General features: G+C 48.9%; 1 protein-coding gene across 8 annotated transcripts in view; it reads right to left on the bottom strand.

Moving 5' to 3' along the window:
* The window catches only part of RASA1 (RAS p21 protein activator 1), a 384,196-nt gene that overhangs the window by 297,193 nt on the left and 63,132 nt on the right, over window positions 1-23,871 (bottom strand). For all 8 annotated transcript variants that reach the window (XM_029573687.1, XM_029573696.1, XM_029573711.1 and 5 more), the window contains exons 4-7: window positions 23,435-23,505; window positions 23,183-23,300; window positions 15,478-15,509; window positions 9,783-9,835 (exon numbers count right to left, since the gene is read on the bottom strand). In XM_029573687.1, coding sequence (XP_029429547.1) covers window positions 9,783-9,835; window positions 15,478-15,509; window positions 23,183-23,300; window positions 23,435-23,505 — 274 coding nt within the window. The remainder of the gene's footprint in view (window positions 1-9,782; window positions 9,836-15,477; window positions 15,510-23,182; window positions 23,301-23,434; window positions 23,506-23,871) is intronic.

The following is a 23,871-nucleotide window of genomic DNA, read 5'->3' on the forward strand; positions in this document are numbered from 1 at the left end:
TCCTTTCCATCCCATTGTTTATTAACTAGATTACAAGAAACTAGGCCAGACTATTTGTAGGTCCTTCATTATGGAATGCACTTCCAGATGACAGCATAGCAATAGATTTATGGTTTTGAAAAAAGTGAGTGATTTTTAAACTTTTTGCATAATTATATTTTATTCAACTTTGTCTATTTTAACAAATTTATATACCGCATAACCAGTTAAACATTAAAGCGATTTACAACAAAATATATAAAACAAGTACAAGTATTACAAATCCACTGCCCTTGCTGCCCCTCAACCTTAGCATTATATGCCCACACATCTTACTACCCAGCCTATACATCCCACAACTTCCTCAGGAAATGCATAGTTAGGCTTTAGATAAGACATTACTAGTTTAAAGGAAAAAAGCTGATTTTCAGAGTTCAGTTTTAAATGGGGTAAAGAAATATTTTGTGACTATTTGATTGTTATACATTTTGATCAATTCCTTTAGAATACTGCAGAATACAAGTCTGATTAAATGAATCAGAGGCTGGATCACATCCTGGCCATGAAAGGCCTGAGAGACTGTGCTTTTTTTTTGCCTTGCATTTCAATTGGTAATAATTGTCAATGACACAATCCAATAACTCCTAAATCACCTTGCCGTTTGTTTATAACATTTATTTTGTATACTACATTTAAATTGTATATTGTTTAACCATTTCTATCCTCTTTTCTATTTTTCCTACTCCAAGTTTGGCCACCTTTGTTAAATGTAACTGTACCTTCTGTCACCACAGTTCTAGTTCTATGTTCTTAAGTTCTATGTATTTTATTGCACCCCCATTCTATGTAAACCAGCAAGATATGTTTTCATGATTGCCGGTATATAAAAACTCTAAATAAATAAATAAATAAATAAATAAATAATGGGACAGTGTAAGACTATTGGGATGGAACAAACCTTAATTTTGTATAATTAAGAGAAAGGAATATTTGAGTATGATTAGTTTCCTAAGAAGAGGAAACCATATCTATCTTGGTTAAAAAGACCTACAGAGAACCATAGCTCCTCAGTCCTGTAAGAGTTTTAGAAAGGTCTTTGCCAACAGAAGCATCTCGTGCTTAACCTGCCATCTCATCTCTTAAGTAGAACTGGTAATTTTCCTATTCAGGATTGTCGCAAACAGATCCACCTTGGAAAGATTCTACTTGAGAAAGCATTTCTGCCATCTGATGAAAGGATCACTTGTGGGCTGAAGAAGATCACAAGTGTGTCTGCAAGTACGTAACTAAGGGTCCCCCTTAGACTCTCAACATAGCAGTGACCCTGTTCCTCCCGGTTTGTTTAGTACCAGGATAAATTTGTTAGCCACCCAATTTCTAAAAGCCAGAGCATGTGTTGGCAACATTTGACAGCACACCAAATAAAGCAAAGTACTTACCTGTAGCAGATGTTTTCCATAGACAGCAGGCCAAATCAGCCACATAAATGGATGTCATCCAATAGCACTGAAATGCAATAGCTCTCTCAGAGTTTAGAAAACCTGAGGTGGTTTTCTGAGCACTTGTGAGGATTTCCACCACCACACAAGTCTTCTTAGTCCTTGTAACAAGCTCACAAGAAAATTGGTTCTTACCTGATAATTTTCGTTCCTGTAGTACCACGGATCAGTCCAGATCGTGGGTTGCCTCCCTTCCAGCAGATGGAAACAGAGAAAAACTTGAAGGGCACCTCTCTTAACCTGGTGTGCCACCTGCATCCCCTCAGTATTTAGATTATCAAAGCAGAATAACAGTGAACCATAACAACAAGGAATCAAGCAATAATAAAACTGCAACCATATAAGTATGAATGAAAGGCAAACTAAAGTTCCTTAGTGTTCTGCAGTAAAAGGAAAAACCGATGAATAAGAGCTGACTCTCTAAAATACCCACTCCTAGGGCGGGTGTCTGGACTGATCTGTGGTACAGGAACGAAAATTATCAGGTAAGAACCAATTTTCTTTTCCCTGTACGTACCCAGATCAGTCCAGACTGTGGGATGTACTAAAGCTTCCCTATACCGAGTGGGACGATGAGAGTCCCACACGAAGTACGCCACTGCCAAAATTGCAGACATCTGGAGCCTGAACGTCCAAGTGGTAGTGGCGAGCAAAGGTATGGAGTGTCTAAGTAGCCGCTCTACATATTTCCTGTGGGGAAACCAAGTGGCATTCAGCCCACGAAGCCGCCTGTGAGCGAATGGAATGGGCCTACCTTTACAGATGTAAGTGGACGAAATAGCCTCTTTCAACCATCACGCAATCGTCTGCTTAGAAGCTTGGGACTACGCCACAGGACAAATAAATGATCTGAAATTCTAAAAGGATTCATGACCTCCAAATAGCGTAACAGAGCACGCCGAACATCTAAACGACGAAGCTCTCTGGCATGCGGAACATCGTTCGATAAATCAGGAAAGGCCAGGAACTGACTGACTTAAATGAAAAGTCAAAACCACCTTTGGCAAAAAGGAAGGAACTGTTCGAAGAGAAACTCCTGAATCGGAAATCCTTAAAAAGGGTTCCCTACAAGAGAACCTGTAGCTACGATATTCTTTGAGCGGAGCAAACAGCCACCAAAAACACGGTCTTCAACGTGAGGTCCTTCAACGTTGCCCTTTTTAAGGGTTCAAACGGTGGATCGCACAAAACGCGAAGCACTAAATTAAGGCTCCAAGCCAGACACAGGAAAGACAGGAGGAATCAAATGTCTTACTCTTTTGAGAAAACGCACCACATCCGGATGTGACGCCATCAAGCTACCAAACAAGGGAACCTAGGGCCGCTACACGGAGGGAATTAAAAAGGATAAGCCCTTGGATAATCTGTTTTGCAAAAAACCCAAAATATTTGCAATAGAAGCATGCTTAGGAAGAATCCCTTGCTCCCAACACGTCTCAAAAACTCTTCACACCCTAACATATGACAGAGAGGTAGACGTCTTTCTGGCCTGCAACAGCATAGTAACGACTCCCTCAATCTCCTTTCAAAAGCCAGGCCGCTAGACAAAAAGCAATCTGCCTGGTCAAAAAATATAGGACCTTGACGAAGAAGTTGTGGAAGATGTCCTAGCCATAGGGGCCCGTCCACCGTCAGATTGACCAGATCCGTGAACCAAGGACATCAGGGCCACTAGAAACATGTTCCCTGGATGAACTATCCTGCGAAGAACCTTGCCCACTAGCGGCCAAGGAGGGAACACGTACAGGAGAACTGAGGTTGGCCAGGGAAGCACCAGCGCAACGACTCCCTCCGCGCCGTGATCCCTTCTGCGACTGTAGAAGTGAGAAGCCTCGGCATTGTCTCGCGTTGCCATCAAGTCCATGTGGGGAATTCCCCATCTTTGGGATATTAGAGCCATTGCTTGGTCTGAAAGTTCCCATTCCCCTGGATCTATGCATTTCTGACCCAGGAAGTCTGTTGGTACATTGTCATTCCCAGCGATGTGAGATGCCGCCAGCAGTGCAAGATTTTCTTCCGCCCAAGCCATGAGTTGTTCTGCCTCGTCTGCTATGGCTTGACTCTTGGTGCCTCCTTGACATAGGCTACTGTCGTTGCATTGTCGGACACGACCCGAACTGCTTGATTGCGGAGGCATGGGAGAAAGTGTTGTAAAGCCAGGCGAACTGCTTTGGTTTCCAGCCAATTGATCGACCAGCTGATCTCCTCCGGGGACCAGCTGCCCTGGACTGACAAACAGCTCCCCAATCAGAGAGACTGGCATCCATGGTCACCGCTATCTAGCTTGGGACTTCGAGGTCCACCCCACGAGACAAGCAGTCACAAAGCCACCACCCAAGACTGGATCTGACGTGATCGGTGAGCGGTACAGGGAACTGGAATTCCTCCGACTTGGGATCCCAATGGGAAAGCAACACTCGTTGTAATGGTCTCATATGGGCAAAAGCCCAGGGAACTACCTCCAGAGTGGACGCCATGGAGCCAAGGACCTGAAGATAGTCCCATGCCTTGGGTACGGGGGAGCGACAACAAGCGTCAAACTTGCTCCATCAATTTGGTCATTCTGTCCGGGGGGAGAAAAAAACGTTCCCAACCCTGGTATCAAATCGGGCCCCCAGGAAGTCCATCGTCTGAAACGGGATGAAATTGCTCTTGGTTTGATTGATCACCCAGCCAAGCGACTCCAGGAGATAGACTACCTTACGTATAGCTTTCTATGAAAAGATCCCTCGATTTCACCCTGATGAGCCAGTCGTCCAGGTAGGGATGAATCAGAAGCCCTTGTCTCCTCAGCGCCGCAGCCACCACCACCATGACTTTGGTGAATGTGCAGGGAGCAGTAGCGAGACCGAACAGAAGGGTACAGAACTGGAAATGCATCCCCAGAATCATGAAACGAAGAAATTTCTGATCTTCGCGAATGGGTACGTGCAGGTATGCTTCCATTAGGTCCAGGGACGCTAAGAACTCGGCTCTGCATACCGCCGCTATGACCGAGCGAAGAGTTTCCATGTGGAAATGGGATATCTTGAGAGCTTTGTTCACCTTTCTAAGGTCCAAAATAAGTCAAAAAGCTCCCTCCTTCTTTGGGACTATGAAATAGATGGAGTATCGTCCCATCTTCCAGTCCTCTGCTGGAACTGGCTTTACGGCCCCCCAGAGCTAGCAGTCAAAGATTTCCCGCTCGGCTTGTCCCTTGGTCAGAGCCCCACAGGGAGAAATCAGGAAAAAATCTTGAAGAGGCCGCACAAATTCCAAAGTGTAGCCATGTTGTATGATGCTTAGGACCCACTGATCTGAGGTTATTCTGGCTCATGCCTCGAGAAAGTGGGATAGACGTCCTCCAATCCGAGGAACTGAGGGATGGGCCGGCCTGATTTCATTGGGAAGTCTTGGCGGCGAGAGACGTGGCCATTCCTCCATCGTGAGACTGTCTGTGGCCTCAAAAGGACGAATTCCAGGATTAAGGCCTTGCCATAGGATGCCGTGGACCTGTTGGCTGCTGTCTGCTCTGATGAAAGCGATGCTGGCCCTGAAAACGTGAGCGAGCCACCGGGAACCCTCTGGACAGTCTCAGCCTATCCTCCGGCAACTTGTGTACCTTGTTCTCCCAGGGGGATTTTATCAACTGCTCCAAGTCGTCCCAGAAGAGAAACTTGCCCTTAAACGTTAGGGCACCTAACTGAGCCTTGGACGAGACGTCCGCTGACCAGTTACGCAGCCAGATAAGCCGCCTCGCCGCAATGGCAGACGACATGGAGCGAGAGGAAGTACGAAGAAGATCGTACAATGCATCCTCTCCATAAGCCACTGCTGCTTCCAACCGCTCCGCCTACTCGGATTCGCCCGGAGGAAGGTCCCTGGATGTTAATTGCTGGACCCATCAGAGGCACGCCCGAAGCATGTAGCTACTGCACACCGCCGCTCTGATACCCAGAGCCGAAACCTCAAAAATGTGCTTGAGAAGGACTTCAAGTTTCCTATCCTGAAGATCCTTGAGGACTGCCGCTCATGTGACCAGAATTGTGGTCCTCTTCATCACCGCTGATACTGAAGCTTTTACCTTGGGAGACTTCAGAAGCTCCAGGGGCTCCTCAAGCCAAGGATAAAGTTTGTCCATAGCCCGACCAACCCTTAAGCTAGCATCCGGAACGTCCCACTCCCGGGTCATCAGTTGTTGGAGCATGGGATGAAGAGGGAAAGCTTTGGTCGGAGCCCGTAATCCCGCCAGGACCGGATCTACGAAATCCTGTGGAGGTGTACATTGAGGGATTTCCACTCCAAGTTCCGAGAGGACAGCGGTGATAAGAGGTTCTAGTTCCTCCTTGTGAAACAGGCGGACCACCCTCAGGTCGTCCCCGTCCAGAGAAACCTGCTTTGTCAGGTTGTCCTCCGATCCCATGCCAACAGGAGGCTGAGCAAAAGTGACTGCGCCCACAGCCCCATTGCTCCCCCCCCCCCCCCCCCGATAGGGCAGCACACCCGAAGGCAGGGACCCCCGTAACTGAGTGACCTGCAGGGACACTGGCACATCCAAGTGCTTGGCTACTTTCAGGGATGGCCCCTGAGGCTGTCTCAAAGGCAGAGGACCCCCTGTGGAGACTGACGCTAAAAATGCTTTGTGAATGAGCAAAACAAAATCCAATGAAAAATTGTTAGAACTGGACCCCCTCCCCACCCGGGGAGTTGGGGTCTGCGTCCAAATTGTCCTGGTCGAGATCAGCAGGGTCCCCAGGACCGGTATGCACCAGAGATAAGGCTGGAGGGAGTTCCCCTGCCGCCATAGCCCATGCCTGCGCTTCGGCAAATGTGCTCAAGATGGCTGCCATTCCCGCAATGAAGGGGAACGGGTCAGCCCGAGGCGCTACTCTCTTAACTGCACCTCGGGGCTTAGCTGAGCTCACCACTGCCGAAAATAAGCTGCCTTCCCCTCCTGGAAGGTAGTGCGAGCAAAGGCCTGAACGGGAGAGTCTCGAGGACTCCCCATAGGTAACGCAGGAAGATGGCCGCAGCATTACAAAAACAAACGCGGCTGAAGAAAAAAGGCAGGGAGCCAGAAATCAGTGAGAACGCGGCAAAAACTGTACCCGATCCCTCAGCACTGCAGCCAGTAAGCAAGGAACCTAACAGGCTATACGATCGTCCGTTTCTTTTTTTCTTTAACCTCTGGTCAGTGCCACAGAGGAAGAGAAGGACCAGACCATTGGTATCTCAAATCTCCCAACACCTTACCTGCAAGGAGCCCCGCAGGGTCACCAACCCCAGCTCTTCTACCTACTACTACCGGGGGGGATAGTCTCAGAGAACCTGCCTACCCCCCTGGGAGGATTTGAAGAATGTCAGTTTTTGTTTGTTTGTTTTTTTTAAAGGGAAAGTGTCTAAAACCCAGAATAAGGGCAAGACTGCAGGGTTTGTACCACCTCCATCTGCTGGAGACAGAGAAACTGAGGGGATGCAGGTGGCACACCAGGTTAAGAGGGGGTGCCCTTCAAGTTTTTCTCTGTCTCCATCTGCTGGAAGGGAGGCATAACCCACGGTCTGGACTGATCTGGGTACATACAGGGAACTTCAATTCTAAGGAAAGAAGGATGGAGCTGTAGCCATTCTCCACAATCTTTAGGACCCACCAGTCCTGGAAGAAGAAATGAAGCCTTCCCCCTCACCAGAGGGGGTGTGGAGGCCGGTCTCAGAGCGATCAAAAAATGGTTCCTGGCTTAGACTACATTTGCTGCTCTGCCTTTAACTGACTCCTTTCCCTCTGCCAACCACAAGTGGGAAGCTACTGCTCTGTAGTGCAGATGAAGCTTGATAACACTAAAAAAAAGGCAGAAGGGACAGCTTTTGAAGAATGGATGCTCATGCTCATAAATACTGGCAACGCATGTGAGCCAGATGGTCTCCCATCACAGCTGACCACTGTAGTGTGGATTGATGTTGCTTGATCATAGTCAAGGTCTCTTGAAATATGTCACTAAACAAGTTGTCTCCAGTACAGAGCACACTGACAAGGTGATCATGCATATCTTCCTGGAGGCTACTCTCCCACCACCACGTGAGCCTTCAGGCGCCTATGGAAGCAGCTGAAGCCCTGGTTGCAGTATCAAGACCTTCATATATAGAACAGAAGGTGCTTCTTGCATTCCTCCACTGCTCGGCAGAAGTCCACCTGTTTCCTTTAAGGGTTTTGGCTTTTGAGCACATTCATACAAATACTGGCAAGCCACAATCTGTGGACTCAGCATGGATCCCTGGAAGACTTTTTACTCAAATGCATCCAGGTTCTTCACAGGAGGCGTGTTAGAGTAGTCTTGAGTGCACTTAGTGCACTTAAAGGCTGACTCCATGATAGAGTGATGTGGCAAGAGGACCATCCCAAATCCCAGAGCAGCCTGAACTTTATACTCAAGGTCTAGCTTCCAGACCACTAGAAGACACAGTACAGACATCTAATATATCCTTCTCTGAAGGTCTTGGAGGAGATTATGGTCCAGAATAGTCATGGAATCCACTAGGACTTGAAGGAACTGAAGGAGCCCAAAACTTCTTTTCTCAGGTCCTTTTCTTTTCCAAAATTGATACAGTGTCTTCGCCAGCTTATCAAAAAACCTGGAGAAGCAGATATCCTCTACAAGGGGGGTTTGTAGAAAAGTCTGGCAAGGGATCCTATGGCATTCCAGTGGAATCCTCCTCATCTTGTGATCACAGGGGAACACTAAGCCATGACCCAATGATGAAAAGGGCAAGTGAGATTGAAACCTCCACTGGTCCAATGAGGAAATGTCTAAGGCAATCAGGCTGAACAGAACCCATTTCCTCCCCTTCCGACTCATCAAGGAATCCCCTGGAGGAGGAAAATCTAACACCTCTTGTTGAGGATTAACTCTCAATGCTGAAAACTCCTGCAGAGAAGTACACACCAGCGTGAAACTTGGAGCAGGCCCATTATGTGAAATATTTCTTCCATCGTGGATAGGAAAAGTTCTAATCTCCCTCTTACATCTTCAAGGCTTAAGGAAGTAATATAATTTCTTCACCAGCTCCAATAACTGGGCTTCCACTAGTTGAGGAGCTCTCTGGGTTGGAGCTGGAAGAGGAGAAAGATGCTATTCAGATACACAGATCAGCTCATCTTCACTCAGAGCTGCCACAACTGCTTCACCTGCTGTAAAGGCAGCCGGCTCAAAGGTACCCTATACCAGTGATTCCCATCAACTAGTATCTTGATCCATGGATGGCACCAGAGGCTTCTTTCATGCCATAATATCCAAATGACTCTTGGGTTCCCACACTGAATGCTCTGCTCTGATGCCACCAAACAGTGCCTTCGACTTTGGCATCAAGCGTGTCAACTGCATCGTAAAAGATGAGCTCCACTGTAATTACCCGGACAGTGCCTTTGTGGACCTCAGGTCCGGATAAAATAAAGAAGTTGTCACGATGGGGATTTTTCATGCCCATGGATGATAGTACATGCTCCGTTGAAGCTCAGCTCAAGGAAGGGCCTGCTCCAGTGCATCGACAGCGCCAATTTCTTCTTTGAGTCTAAAAGCAATCCGAAAGGATGCTTTTCTGGGTGAACCCTCTGGCACTATAAACTTCTATATCATACTCAACCGGAGGCAAATAGGAAGCCAGATCACAGGTAGAGGAGTTTTCCCATACTTATGGCCAAGAAAGGAAAAGGTTCCTTACTTCCTGCACAGAGAATGTTCAATAACACCTTGCTCCATTCAGCTTCACAAAGAGCTGGGTCTGTGTTGGCACCATTGGATGACATCCCATGAGTTATGGCCAATTTATGCATACTTGTCAACTAAAATCTAACAGTAAAGATGAAGAGCAGAGAAGGAGAAAAAATGATGGAAATCAAGAGACAAAAAAAAGGAATATAAATATAAAAATACAAAAGATAGTAATTAAGAAGATAAAAATTAAATGGGCAGCAGATTTGAAAAGATTTTTTTCAAATTTTAAATAGCATTACTGTAATGTACTATTTAGCACAGCATAGCCTCAAAATTGGATTTACATCCCTAAAACATGAAAAGATAAAAAGCAGAGATCTGAAAAAAACAAATGTCACAGCCACGTATGCTTTGCCACCTATATGACCACACACAGTTTTTCACCAATGACATGACTGAATCTTTTTTGGGCTCAAAGCCTTGCCATGCATTTATAAAAACCCAAAACTATGAACAGAAAGTTGAAGCCCTAACCATACCAGAATGATAAAAGCTGCAGAAGATATAGATTACATGCATGAGTTTTAGTTTCTTATTTAAACTTCAACGGTAACAGTACCTGTCATCAGCAGACTGTAAGCTTCTTGTTTGGATATCTTCCCATGGAACCAACTAAAAAAGAATTTAGAATAAAATTAACCATCTTGTTTTATGATTCTTTAGTATTAAATGATTTAAAGGAAAATTAGTTCTTACCTGTTAATTTTCGTTCCTGTAGTACCACGGATCCGTCCAGACCATGGGTTGAGCCTCCTGTCCAGCAGGTGGAGACAGACCAAAACTATATCGAGACAGAGTCTAACCTGCAGCCCTTCAGTATAACCATTGTCAAAGCAGTAAAAGGCATAAGATCAAGCAAGTAACAGGATAACTAGTAGTTAAAACAATTGAATGAACTGTGTGACTAAGCGCTCTTGCATGACTACTCCAGATCATCGTAAAAGATGCTTCCGGTGCCTGTAATGAGAATCCACAAGCCATGCAGAGACACAAAAATATTCCTAAAAGGAGGAAAAACCATGAAGGAGATCGAGGGGGCAGGACACGGGACGGCGTCTGGACTGATCCGAGGTACTATAGGAATGAAAATTAACAGGTAAGAACTAATTTTCCTTTCACTGTACATATCCAGATCAGTCTAGACCATGGGATGTACCAAAGCTTCCCTACAAAGGGTGGGACCGAGACAGTCCCGCTCTAAGTACCTGCCGACCGAAGGAACGAAACACTGGCACCTGTACGTCAAGGTGGAAAGGACGAGCAAAGGTATGAAGGGATTGCCCCGTAGCTGCCCTGCATATTTCCTGCGGAGAGACCGATTGACTCTCCGCCCAAGAAGGAGCCTGAGAACGCAAGGAATGAGCTTTCAAACCCTCAGGCACCGCCCGGCCCTTGCAAATATAGGCTGAAGAAATCGCCTCCTTCAACCACCGAGCGATCGCAGTCTTAGAAGCTTGATTGCCACTCTTTGGACCACTCCACAGAACAAAAAGATGGTCCGATACCCGAAAGTCATTGTTAATCTGGAGGTAACGCAGTAGAACGCATTTAACATCCCGTCGGCGAAGGTCAATGCCCCCGGACTCCGCTATATCCTCAGGAGAAAACGCGGGGAGTTCCACAGACTAACTGACGTGAAAGAGGAAACAACCTTCGACAAGGAATAAGGGACGATGTGAGAGAGACGCCCAAATCCGAGAACCGCAGAAAAAGCACTCTGCAAGATAGAGCTCGAAGCTCCGACACCCTCCTGGTGGAGCAAATAAGCAACCAGAAAGACAGTCTAGAGCATCAAGCCTCTGAGAGCAGCTCAATGGAGAGGTTCGAGAAGGGGCCGCACAGAGAACCCGAAGAACCAAATTTAGGGTCCACGAAAGACAAGTGCTTAGCGTTCCTGAGAAAAACAGACATCTGGGTGAGAGGACACTGAAGGGCCCTAGATGGTGCCCAGGAGGGAACCGAGGGCGGAAACCTGGACGCGCAAAAAGAGTTGACGGAAAGACTGGAGGAAAGTGAGAACCATAGAAACAGGCAGCGAACGAGTCGAGACACCTGATTCCGCGCAGGCACTGTCCAGACATGGATTCCGCGATTCCACGCAGGCATCCTCAAAAACTGTCCAGAAGTGGACATAGGCCAGGAATGTAGACTGCTTATGAGACTGGAGCAGAGTTGAGATAACTTCATTATAACCCGTCCGACTCAATCGTCTGCGTTCAAACCCCAGGCCATTAGAAGCGATCCGCCTGGTTGAAATATACAGGACCCTGCTGAATAAGACGAGGGAGATGGCCAAGGCGAAGGGGACCGTCCGTCGCCAGATTTACCAGAACCGCGAACCATGGCCTGCGAGGCCACTCGGGGGCCATAAGAATGACTGGTCCCCGGTAAAGCTCTATTCTCCTGAGAGCATTTCCCCCTAGGGGCCAAGGCGGAAGGTAGAGGATAATGTCGGGAGGCTAAGGGAGGGCCACAGCGCATCCACTCCTTCCGAGCAATACTCCCTCTAGCGGCTGAAGAATCTAGGAGACTTGGCGTTGCCCAAAGTTGCCATCAGATCCAGGTGAGGGGGATCCCACCTGTGAACAGATCCATTGCCTCGGACAACCCTCACTCGCCGGGATCGAGAAGTTGCCGGCTGAGGAAGTCGGCCTGAACATTCTCCTTGCCCGCTATGTGGGAGGCCACTAGGCAATCCAAGTGCCTCTCTGCCCAGGCGAAGAGCTTGTTGGCTTCCAGTGCCACCAGACGACTTCGGGTACTCCCCTGATGACTGATATAGGCCACCGCGGAAGAACTGTCCGAGAGAATGCATACCGCTGTGTGGTGGATTAGAGGGAGAAAAACCTTGACAGCCAGGCGCACAGCACGGGCTTCCATACGACTGATGTGCCAACGGGACTGGGCTGGGGACCAGTGTCCTTGAGTCATCTGAAATTGACAGACCGCCCCCCACCCGGAGAGACTGGCGTCCGTCGTGACTATGACCCATGAGGGAGTCAGTAGGGGCATCCCCGTCAGGAGACGTGCCAGTGACAGCCACCACTGTATGTCTGCAATGGCAGAGTCAGGAAGAGGTAGAGTCTCCTGGAACTGTGCTGACACTGGCTGCTAGCAGGACAATAACGCTCTCTGTAATGGACGCATATGTGCAAAAGCCCATGGGACCAGGTTGATAGTGGAGGCCATGGACCCCAGAATCTGCAGGTAATCCCACGCTGTGGGAAGCAGCAGGGAAAGAAAAACTGCGTACTTGATCGGTGAGTTAGAGAGCACCCGAGTGTCCGGGAGAAAAACCTTTCCTACCCGGGTATTGAAGCGAGCTCCCAGGAATTCCAGAGCCTGGGAGGGATGGAGATTGCTTTTGGGGACGTTGATTATCGGACGCAACGAAAGCAATGGCATGCTGGCCCGCTCCTGGTTCCCCCACAGGGCCAGGACTAGAATTCTGAGCCTTTGCAACCTGGCAAGAGTCTGGCAGACCGCTGAACGTTGACAGTGTTCGCACGGAGAGCTTATGGGGAGATCCTGAGCAGAATGTAGAGGTATCTTTCGATGAATACCTGGTTGCCCCACGGGTCTGACGTGGTTGGACACATTGCTCGAGAGATAGGGACCGACGGCCACCTGAGTTGGAAAACGGGGGAAGATGGACTGAGGGCTTAGGAACTGAGGGCTTCCGGTCGGGTGCTACGGAGAAGGCATGAAATGGAACTTACACAGATTCGGATGGGTCTCCGGCAGCCTGAGAGCCATGATCGTTCCGAAGGATTTGAGAAGCTGATCAAGACCCTCACCAAAAGGCAAGTTGCCCTTGAAGAAAAAAGTGCCCAACTGCGTGAAAGGGAGGACTCCACCGACCAAGTGCGGCACCCGAGGAAACACCCGATCAATACGGCTGAAACCATTGTCTTGGCCAGCACGTGAAGCAAGTGAATAGGGTCTCCGCCCCATATGCCACTACTGCCTCCAGTCATCCAGCCTGCTCCGCCTCTGCAGACTGGAGGTCCTGGGTGCAGAGAAATGGTAAAGCCCACCTAGGGCTTGCCCAGTGCATGAGACAGTCGCAGAAAATCGCCCGGACCCCTAAAATCAGGACTTCAGATACATCCGTGGTACAGCTTTCCGTGTCGTCGCCCCTGCCATTGGGATGGTGGAGTGCTTTGATACTGCGGAGACAGAAACGTCCACCTTGGAAGGTGAGGCATCACAGGGTAATGACCAGAGAGAGAATAGGGCATACCCCCTGCGTTTACCCACACGGAGTCCCCCCTTGGAAGACTCAAAGTTCCAGAGGAGCAGCTGCCTGTGCATAACGTGGGCTTGGAACGTACCTGTAGAAGCCCTAAGTCCCACCAGGACCGGGTCCACATTGGCTGCGAGAGAGGGCATAGCAGAATCCTCCGGTGACACGCCAATGCCTAGCACGGCCACAGAAAAAAGAATGAGCCGGTCCAGCTCCCCCTGTGTAACAAGGGAGTATGCACGAGCCATCCCCCTGTAGGGGAGGCCCTGGGAGTCATACAGAGTCCGGAATAGGGTGCAGCCGGAATGGGGGGGGGGGGTCTGCGACGAACTCCCAACACCACCCGGACTCCACCGGAAGCCAGGCCATCTGAAACAGCAGGGAGCTGAGAAGCAGATACTCGAGTGAGTTTAGCTGAGAGGGGGAGCATCCACTCCCTAGCAAGGGTATTAAAATGTCAAACTGTTGAGAAAAGATATGTAAACGACACAAGAAGGGCAGGAGGAGAAGGGGGGGAGGGGAAAGAATAAAGAAGCCCTACGGAGAATGAGCGGAGTTTAGGATCGGCAGGAAAAAATGAAAAAATGAGCTCTGTCTTCTTCCCGCCCTAAATGTGAGGAAAAAAAACCTCCCCCAAAATGTCCGCCGTTCCCACGGTTTTTCCAGGCAGGGAACGGCCTAGCCACGCGCTGGAAATGCCGACCCTGGGCCGTAGGACTCGGCGCTGCCGAAGAGGATGCCTCCCCCAAGCGGCCGGGAACCGAAGGAGAGCCTGACATAGGAGAGCCACGAACAGGCTCCCCGCGTCCTGGGCAAGCAGAAAACACGGCAGATCAAAGGAAACCGCCGCGACAAAGATCAGCCGAGCAAGCCTGTAGAGGGAAGCGCATGCAGCTAAAAACCCCTGTATGTAAGCCCCGAAGTAACAGGCAGAGAAAGAAAAGGGTCCGGCAAGGTGTTTTTTTGTTTTTACAATTGCAGGGTAATTAGACTTCCCTGCCCAGGGAGCTGAGATTGCCCAGGGCAGAGTAATTGCTGGTAACTTCTTAGCAGTTGCAGGGGAAAGAATCTTCCCTGCTGAGAGACCAGTTAGACTGCTCCTGGTTAGTGTAACGGCTGCTAGGCTGTGAGCACTTGCATGGGAACCCTGCTGAGGGACCTGAAAACATTAGCTGCCGGAGGTTAGAAAAAGTGCTGCTATATTTTTGAGCCGTTGCAGGGGAATCCGAAGATGTAGCTGCTCAAGGCTAGAGTGATTGCTGCTAAATATAGAGATTTGAATGTGGCATTGAAAGCACAGCTGAGCAAGGAGCCCCCGGGGAGAAGTACAGGAGAACGAACCCTGCCCTCCCCCTAACAGCGCACAAGTGCCAAATAAACCTTTCTGCCTCTCTGCAATTTTTTTTTTTTTTTTTTTAATATGCCAGGGGAATAAAGCATCCCTAAAACCTCACCCGAGGTATGAAGTCTCGGGGCAAGGCAGAAGGTGGAGGGGGAGTGACTGGCACCACCAATATCGCCCCAAGGAAGAGGGTCACCGGGAAAGGAGCCTAGGCTGAACAAGTTAAGGGGCAAAGCCCCCCTAGGCACCCCAAGAGCGAGGGAGACAGGGCTGTCTCCCTAACACAGTCAAAAACAGTGACAATTTAATTTTTTTTTTTATACAGTATAAATCCAATCAATACTTGCTTGAGCTTGCCCTCAAAGAAAAGAAGCAAGGAAGGAACCCCATAGGGTAAGGGCAAGCTAACAGGGAACCGCAGGGTGAGCTGTCTGGCATCTACTGAAGGGCTGCAGGGTACGCTCTGTCCTGATATAGGATACCTTTTCAGTTTTGGTCTGTCTCCATCTGCTGGATAGGAGGCAAAACCCATGGTCTGGACTGATCCTGGTACGTACAGGGAACTGTCAATTCTCAAAAAAGCACAAATTCCACTCATCAAAAAATATAAAATCAAGCAACATATTTAACTTTATCTATAGCAGAAGTAAAAGAAACCACACTTACATTTTTCCCTCATGCGGATCTTCCTCTCGACCCTTCAAAAAGTAAACAAAAAGAAAAATGAACTTCACATATCAGAGCTAATAAAAATCATGATATTTTTAGACTGCGGTAGAAAAGCAATTTATATTTATGAAATTCTTTAGCAGTTGATTTTACAGCAGAGTGTTAAATCTTTGGCGTTCACTTGTACCACAGTGCAAAAGAAACCATTCTGCAATGTTTTCAAACCTTTCAACTATACAATCTAAAACAATCGCATCAGAGCACGTATCTTATGATGGATTATCCATGTTGCATTCATACAGAATATCGAAAACAAGGGCAAATTGTTCAGTTACATGAAAATCTACTTAAGTTATACAATATTAAGTGGAAGTACTGCGATTTTTCTACAATGTTACTTGGAATCTGCCCTTTTTAAAAAAAAAAATTCACTTTACTATTATTTGGCCAGCAAAAGTACTTAATCATTTTCTCCGGTTCTCGTTAATCACCATCTTAGTTTGTGTGTTACTTGTTGCAAAATTCACTCTGGGGGAATTCTGAATAAAAAAAAATTAAAATTCTGCACACTTAGAACTTCTATTTGTTCAGATAATACAATATAAAAAAAAGTTATTACTCCAATAAAGGAAAATTAGTTCTTACCTGTTAATTTTCATTCCTGTAGTACCATGGATCAGTCCAGACTGTGGGTTGAGCCTCCTTACCAGCAGGTGGAGACAGACTAAAACTGAAAGGATATCCTATATGAGGACAGAGCCTATCCTATAACCCTTCAGTATAACCAATGTCAAAGCAGCAAATAAAACCTGAATATGATCAAGCAAGTAACCATAAAGCTCAATGGAGCAACTGTAGAACAATGTAAGAAATATGGTATGACTAACCGCTCTTGCATATACTTGGTGCTTGAGCAACCAAGGCTTCCGGTGTATTTGCTCAGTATTCTTGCACAAAAATGATGTATGGAAATCTACGAATCTGCAAGAGAAACAAGCTTCGAGAGGACAGAAGAAAGACAAACAGGGAAGGGCGTCTGGACTGATCCGTCGTACCACAGGAACAAAAACTAACAGGTAAGAACTAATTTTCCTTTCCCTGTACGTACCCGGATCAGTCCAGACTGTGGGATGTACCAAAGCTTCCCTAAACTGGGTGGGACCGAGACAGTCCCGCTCGAAGCACTTGTAGCCCAAAAGAACCAGGAACCGGAGCTTGCACATCCAGGCGGTAGTGTTGAGCAAAAGTATGCAAGGACGTCCAAGTGGCGGCCCTGTAAATCTCCTGCAGAGAGACCAATTGACTCTCTGCCCCGGAAGTAGCTTAAGAACGCAGTGAATGAGCCTTTAGGGCCTCGGAAACTGCCCGACCGTGACAAAGATAGGCAGAGGAGATCGCTTCCTTCAACCACCGTGCAATAGTGGTCTTAGAAGCCAGCTTACCCCAATTGGGCCCACTCCAGAGGACAAAAGATGGTCCGAGACCCGAAAGCCACTGGAAACCTGGAGATAGTGAAGTAAAACCCGTTTGGCATCAGGTTTACGCAGATCGCCCACAGTTGCAGGGGAAAACGCAGGGAGTTCTACCGACTGGTTGGCATGGAAGTTAGAAACAACCTTCGGTAAGAAGGAAGGGCCCGGCCTGAGGGATACCCCGGAATCGGAAAATCGCAAAAAAGGTTCCCGACAGGACTACGGTTGGATCTCCGAGATCAGACGATCAGAAGAGATAGAGACTAGAAAGACAGTCTTAAGTGTAAGATCATTGAAGGTAGCGCGACGGAGAGGATCGAACAGAGACACACAGAGGGCCTGAAGTACCAGATGAAAACTCCACGACGGGCAAGTGGGCCAAGAAAGTGGACGTAGAAGCTTAACGCCCTCCAAGCACCGTATCACGTCCGGGTGGCCCGTTAAGTGATGACCTTCTACCCGACCCAGGAGGGAGCCGAGAGGGAAGACCTGTACGTGTAGAGAACGAAAGGAAAGACCCTTGGAGAGACCTTTTGGAGAAAGAGCGGACGAACGAGATCGGGGTGGAGTGCGCCGAGATACCCGACTCCGCACAGATTCAAACTCGTTCCAGAAACGCACGTACGCCAGGGAAGTCTACTGTTTCCGGGCCCGCAGCAAGGTGGGAATGACCTCCTCCTTATAGCCCTTGTGCCTTAGGCGTCGCCGTTCAAAAGCCAGGCCACTAGACAAAAGCGATCGGCCTGGTCGAAAAATACAGGTCCCTGACTAAGGAGCAGAGGAAGATGGCCTAGCCGCAGAGGTCCGTCCGTCGCTAAGTTAAGAAAATCCGCGAACCACAGCCCGTGCGGCCACTCGGGTGCTACCAGAACCACGGGACCCCTGTGGAGTTCTATTCTTCTGTGAACTTTCCCGACCAGGGTCCACAGGAGGAACACGTACCGCAGGACGTCCGCCGGCCAAGGGAGAGCCAGAGCATCCACGCACTCCGAGCCGTGTTCCCTCCAGCAGCTAAAGAACCGATTTGCCTTGGCATTGCGAAGGGTCGCCATGAGGGCCAGGTGGGGCCCCACCTGTCGTTGATGAGATCCATATGGCTGCGTCAGAGAGTTCTCACTCCCCGGGATCGAGCGACTGAGAAAATCGGCCTGAACATTCTCCTTGCCCACGATATGGGAGGCCACCAGGCCCTGTAGATGTTGCTCTGCCCAGGTGAAGAGACAGCTGGTTTCCAGGGCCACCAGCAGATTGCGGGCGCCTCCTTGGCGATTGTTGTAAGCCACGGTGGTGGAGATGTCGGACAAGACCCACACCGCCTTGCCGCGAATGAGGGGGAGAAACTCCAGAAGAGCTAAGATCACCGCTCGAGTCTCCAACCGAATGATGTGCCAGCGAGACTGAGCTGCCGGCCTGATCCCCTGGGTGGACTGGGAGAAGCAGACCGCACCCCAGCCCGAGAGACTGGCGTCCGTGGTTACTATCATCCACTGTGGGACTTGGAGAGGCATTCCCTGTAGCAGATGAGGAAGGTAAAGCCACCACTGCAAGTCGGCAACGGTAGAGCCCAAAAACGGGAGGACTATGTGAAAATGTTCCGCCACTGGCTGCCAACGGGACAGCAAAGCTGTCTGTAACGGTCGCATATGAGTAAAAGCCCATGAGACTAGATCGATGGTGGATGCCATGGAGCCCAGACCTGCAGGTAGTCCCAAGCCGTCGGAGAAGGCAGCGAGATGAGATTCTGAATCTGGTCGATCAACTTGAGAGCCCGCGCGTGAAGCAAGAAGACCTTGCCCACCCGGGAGTCGAAGTGGGCTCCCAGGAACTCTAACTCCTGGGAGGGCTGAAGGTTGCTCTTGGAGAAATTCACTATCCATCCGAGAGACGCGAGAAGAGCGAACACGCGATCCACCACCTGCCGGCAAGGAGCCTCTGCCTTGGCCCTGACGATCCAGACGTCCAGGGAGGGGTGAACAAGGATTCCTTCCCGGCGGAGAGCTGCTGCCACCACCACCATAACCTTGGTGAAGGTGCGAGATGCCGTCGTGGGACCGAAGGGAAGCGCCTGGAACTGGAAGACCCGGTTGAGGATGTGAAAGCGAAGGAACTTCGGTAGTCACGATGAATCGGAATATGGAAATATGCCTCTGACAGAACGAGTGAGGCGAGGAACTCTCCGAGGTGAACCACCACGAGGACCGCTCGCAGAGTTTCCATGCGGAGTGCGGGATCTTGAGAGCTCGGTTGATTCCCTTGAGGTCGAAGATCGGCCGAAAAACCCGTCCTTCTGGGGAACGACGAAGTAAATAGAATACTGGCCTGCGGCAAGATCGCTCTCTGGAACAGAGACCACCATGCCCAGACACAGGAGCCTGGCGAGAGTTTACTCCACCGCTACCCGCTTGGACTACCCGCACGGGGAAAATAGAAAGAGATCCCGAAGATCGAGCAAAGTCGAAGGCGTACTCGTCTCTGAAAATGTCTAGGACCCACTGGTCCGACATGATTTTGACCCATTCCATGAAGAACAGGGAAAAGCGACCACCTAGGAATGGGACCGAGGAATAAGTCAAGTGAACTTCATTGTGTGGCAGGCTTAAGGGTGGAGTGCGTGGGCTGGCCCTCGTGAAAGGGACGGCGCCCACGGGAAGGCTGCGACCAAGACTGCGATCAAGAAGGAAAAACCCCCTGAGGAGCCACCCCGCCCGCGTGGGGTATACCGTCTCAGACCCCGAAAACGTGGACGAGAGGGTGTAAAGGAACGGGATGTTTTGGACAGTCCTCCGAAAGCTTATGGACCTTACTTTCCCCTAAGGAATCCATAAGTTTCTCAAGGTCCTTACCAAAGAGCAGCTTACCTTCGGAAGGCAACATGCCCAACCGGGCTTTGGAGGACGGAGCAGCCGACCAATGGCGCAGCCAGAGGAGCCGCTTGGCGGACATCACCGAGGCCATTGCCTTTGCCTGGACGCGGAGAAGGTCGTATGCTCAGCCTCTGCGTACGGGAGGTCCCGGGTGCAGAGCAACTGTTGAACCTACCTGAGACCTGCCCGCAGCATGAGACTGCTGCAAATAGTGGCACCCACCCCCAGCGCCAGGACATCAAAAATGCACTTCACATGAGCCTCGAGCATGCGGTCCTGGGCGTCTGTAAAAGCCGTGGAACCCTCCTGTGCCGTGACCGCAGAGTAGTCCACGGAGGGATTATTGTTTTGTTTTTTTTAATCTAAGCATACCTCCGGGAGGGGGTAAGCTCGTCCATGGCATGGCCGTCCCTGAGTCACGCCTCGGGAGCTTCCCATTCCCGCAGGTGCAACAACTTGTGCGTGGAATGAAAGGGGAAGGCGCTTCCTGGATCCCTGGTTCACGCCAGTACTGGGTCCATATCCTCGGGCAAAGAGGCCGTAAGGGTGTCCTTAAGACCCTGGAGTCGTCCCCCTCCAGGGGTGGAAGGGAATCCTCCGCATCTGGATTGGCGGCAGGATCCAGGGATACCGGATCCACCAGGAGGTCGGGGGGGGGGGGGGCACCCCCGGGACCACCCGCGCCCCAAGAAACCCCAGGGGTTCTGCAGCCGGTCTAACCATCAACGGCATGGAGCAGGGAATTTTCGCCGGGGGGGGGAGGGGACGGACGACCGTCCTCCTCCTCCTGCAGGCTAGCTAAAATGGGATCGTGCAGGAGGAGGACGACAAATTCTGTTAAAAAAACGAGCCCTATATGTCCCGGGTGGAGGAGGGGGAGGGGAAGGGGTGTCAGAGAACCCGTCCTGGGGGGGGGGGGGGGGGGGGGGTCGCAGGACTGTTTAAAAAAAAAAAAAATCAGGCCCCCAGCCCCAGGGAGCTCCAGAGCCGATAAAAAATTCAAAATGGCCACCGTTCCCAGGCTTTCCCGACCCGGGAACGGCCTGGCCAAGCCCTGGGAACTCGATCCCCGGGCTAAATTTGCCTGCCCTGCCGAGGAGGGACCTACCCCACCCGGCAGGAAGGCAGAGCAGAGACCCCCTCGCAAAAAACGCGAAGGGGGCTGACACAGAAGAGGCAGGCTGCCTGCCGCGGCAAAGAGCCGCTCTGAAGAAAAAACTGCAGAAAAAAAAAAAAGGTTGATTGACAGCCTGCAGGCCCGGAGTGAAGCAGGGTGGAAACCTGACTCCTGCCTGTCTGGCTGCCAGTTCAAGCCCCTAGAGAACCAAAAATAAAGACTATGGGTCTGCTGCTGCAGGTAAGTAATAAAAGTACTGGAAATACTTTTAAACTTAACCCGATTCCTTTGGCATTATGTAATTAATGTATTTATTTATTTTTATACACTGAGCACAGCAGCAGAAAACTACGACCCCTCAGCAGCTAGAGGAGGGGGAGACGAGAGTCCGGCAAGAGCCAGGAGACTGAGTCGTCTCCTGAAGAAAAATTCAAAATCTACAAACTTCCTGACTTTTACTTTTATTTTGACAGTAAGAAAAACACAATATCCCTAAGGAATAAGTACTTGCTTGATCCCGGAAGCAATGAAGAAAAGAAGGCTGACTAGCCTAGAACAGGATACCGAAGGGAGACCTGCTGCACCTGCTGGAGACAGACAAATACTGAAGGGTTGGTTACAGGATAGGCTCTGTCCTCATATAGGATATCCTTTCGGTTTTAGTCTGTCTCCACCTGCTGAAAAGGAGGCTCAACCCACAGGCTGGACTGATCTGGGTATGTAAAGCAAAGCATTTTTTTGGTGCAGAATTTTACCATTATAAGGTCTTTCCTCTCCCCCTCAGATTGCTCTCACCATCTCTCCCAGCTCAACAACCATCCACAGCAATCTCCCTCCTTATAGCTCGAATGCTTTATCCAATGCCTGATCACTCCTCCTCATCAGGTCAGTCTCCCAGTTCACTCACTACCTCTACCCCAGGGTTGACCCTTCTCCAATCTCTTTCCTCCCCACCAGTTTTCTCTGTCCCTTCCTCCTAGGTCTCTCCCCACTCACAAGTAAAAACTCCAGTTTTCAATGTTCCCCACAAAACTTGAACCTCTCCCAAGTTAGTCTGTTACATGTTACGTTGCTTATGGCCATCAAAAATAAGACATGAATTTTAAAAATCATTAAAACTACTGTCCAGCAAGAAAATATATGTACATGAGATTGTTTTAAAATTTCACAATTATTGTAACAGAATTGGCCTTTTTCAAAAGCCTTATGTGATGTACAGATTTTGAAGTAATATCTGTGATCAGCATAAAAAAAATCTATTTGGAACACCAAAAAGCCTGAAGGAAACAAAAACTTTGTTTACCAGTGTTACCAGCCTTGAGGCCCAGATAAAAAGTACATTAAAAAAGGTTGAAAGAAAACCAAACTGCTGCTGGCATGGTTTAATAATGGAGGTGGAAGATGCAATTAAACCCAAAAGGGCGAACATTCAAAAAAATGGAAAGCAAAGTAATGGGGAAGTGTGTGCTGGGGTCAGGTCAAACCAGGGGGAGGCGATCTGAGTAAACACGGTAAGACCATAGAAGCACCAGAAAGGAGGGCTGGGAGGAGCTGGAGTGTGCTGAAGTCAGGTTAGACCACAGACTGAGGAGGGAAAAGTTAGAGTGCCAGGGCCAGGCTGGGGAGGAAGCACAGAGACTGCTGGTGAGGTGGGTTAGAGTTCTGAGGGGAAGTCTGAGTGCTGTGCCAGGGTGGTGGGGGAGGTGAGATGGGGAGGCAGGAAATGTGCAGGAGTTGAGCCAGGGAAGGGGGAATCGCCTATACGGAAGTCAAGTTGTGCAAGAAAGGTGGGGGAAGTGACTGTTGTGGCCCAGATGTGGGGGTGGATTTCATTGTGCTGTGGAAGGGGGCATGAATTCTGGCACTGGGTTAGATTAGGGAGTCACAGTATACTGAGTCAGGCTGGGGTTACAATATCCTAGGGGAAGTTCAAAGTGTGCCAGAGAAGGCTGGGGAGGATGCAATCAAGGTATGCTGGGGTTGGGCTGGGGAGGCTGGAAGGATGTGAACAGCAGACTCTGGAGAACTTCATCAGGTGTTGGCTAGTGCCTTCATAATCTGGCTAGTGCCTTCATAATCTGGAGGATTCCAAAAGAGATTCTATGAAGAAATCTCTAAGTTGTTCTCTGAACAAAATTTTAATCAATATTGTGCCCATGTCAAATGTGCTTTGTGAATAGGCTGCAAGGAACATTCAACCAGCAATAACCAGCTCAGCATAAACATTTACAAAACACTCAGTAGCTTACCACTTCTTCAACAAGGTCCTGCACAATAAGGCCTTGCTCATCTGTACGGAGGTTTGTAACCCACAGCCACCCGTCTTCCAATTCATTATGGACAATAAACATGTCACCCTTCAGGAAGCTGACAAAAGTGAACCAGCGTTATTAATACAGCAATCATTCAAAAGTCACTTTTCAAAACCTAGCCAAGAATAAGAGCACAAAAAAAAAAAAAAAAAAAAATCAAATGACTATATAATCACATCTGATGAGTACCTTATTTCATCCGTATCTGGCACTTTAGTGTATGGAAGAATTGCTCGCACTCTCCGTCTGTCCTCCACAGGCTGCAAATCAAGATAAGCATGCATGAGAATAAATTCAAATAATGGGTTATCTGGCACAATTATACATCTGGAATAAAATTTCTTCCACATGCTAGCCTATGTTCAGAGCACACAACTACATACTAACACATTCAAAGCTTACATGGGTTATGTAGAGAGCCCTGCAATTCTTGTGGAGAATTTTTCAAGATTATTCAGCAAGTGACATTTGCATAATTTTGAATAAAAATTCACTTCCGACTGCAATTTTTTTTTTTTTATTGAAAACATTGCATTGTTTTTAAATTTTCAAGCTATAAATACAAAATTTAACAAGTGCAATCAATAAGCATTTAAGTTACAAACAACTGCGAAATGCCACTTGTT

Source organism: Rhinatrema bivittatum, chromosome 1 (assembly GCF_901001135.1).
Source record: "Rhinatrema bivittatum chromosome 1, aRhiBiv1.1, whole genome shotgun sequence".
Lineage (NCBI taxonomy): Eukaryota > Metazoa > Chordata > Amphibia > Gymnophiona > Rhinatrematidae > Rhinatrema > Rhinatrema bivittatum.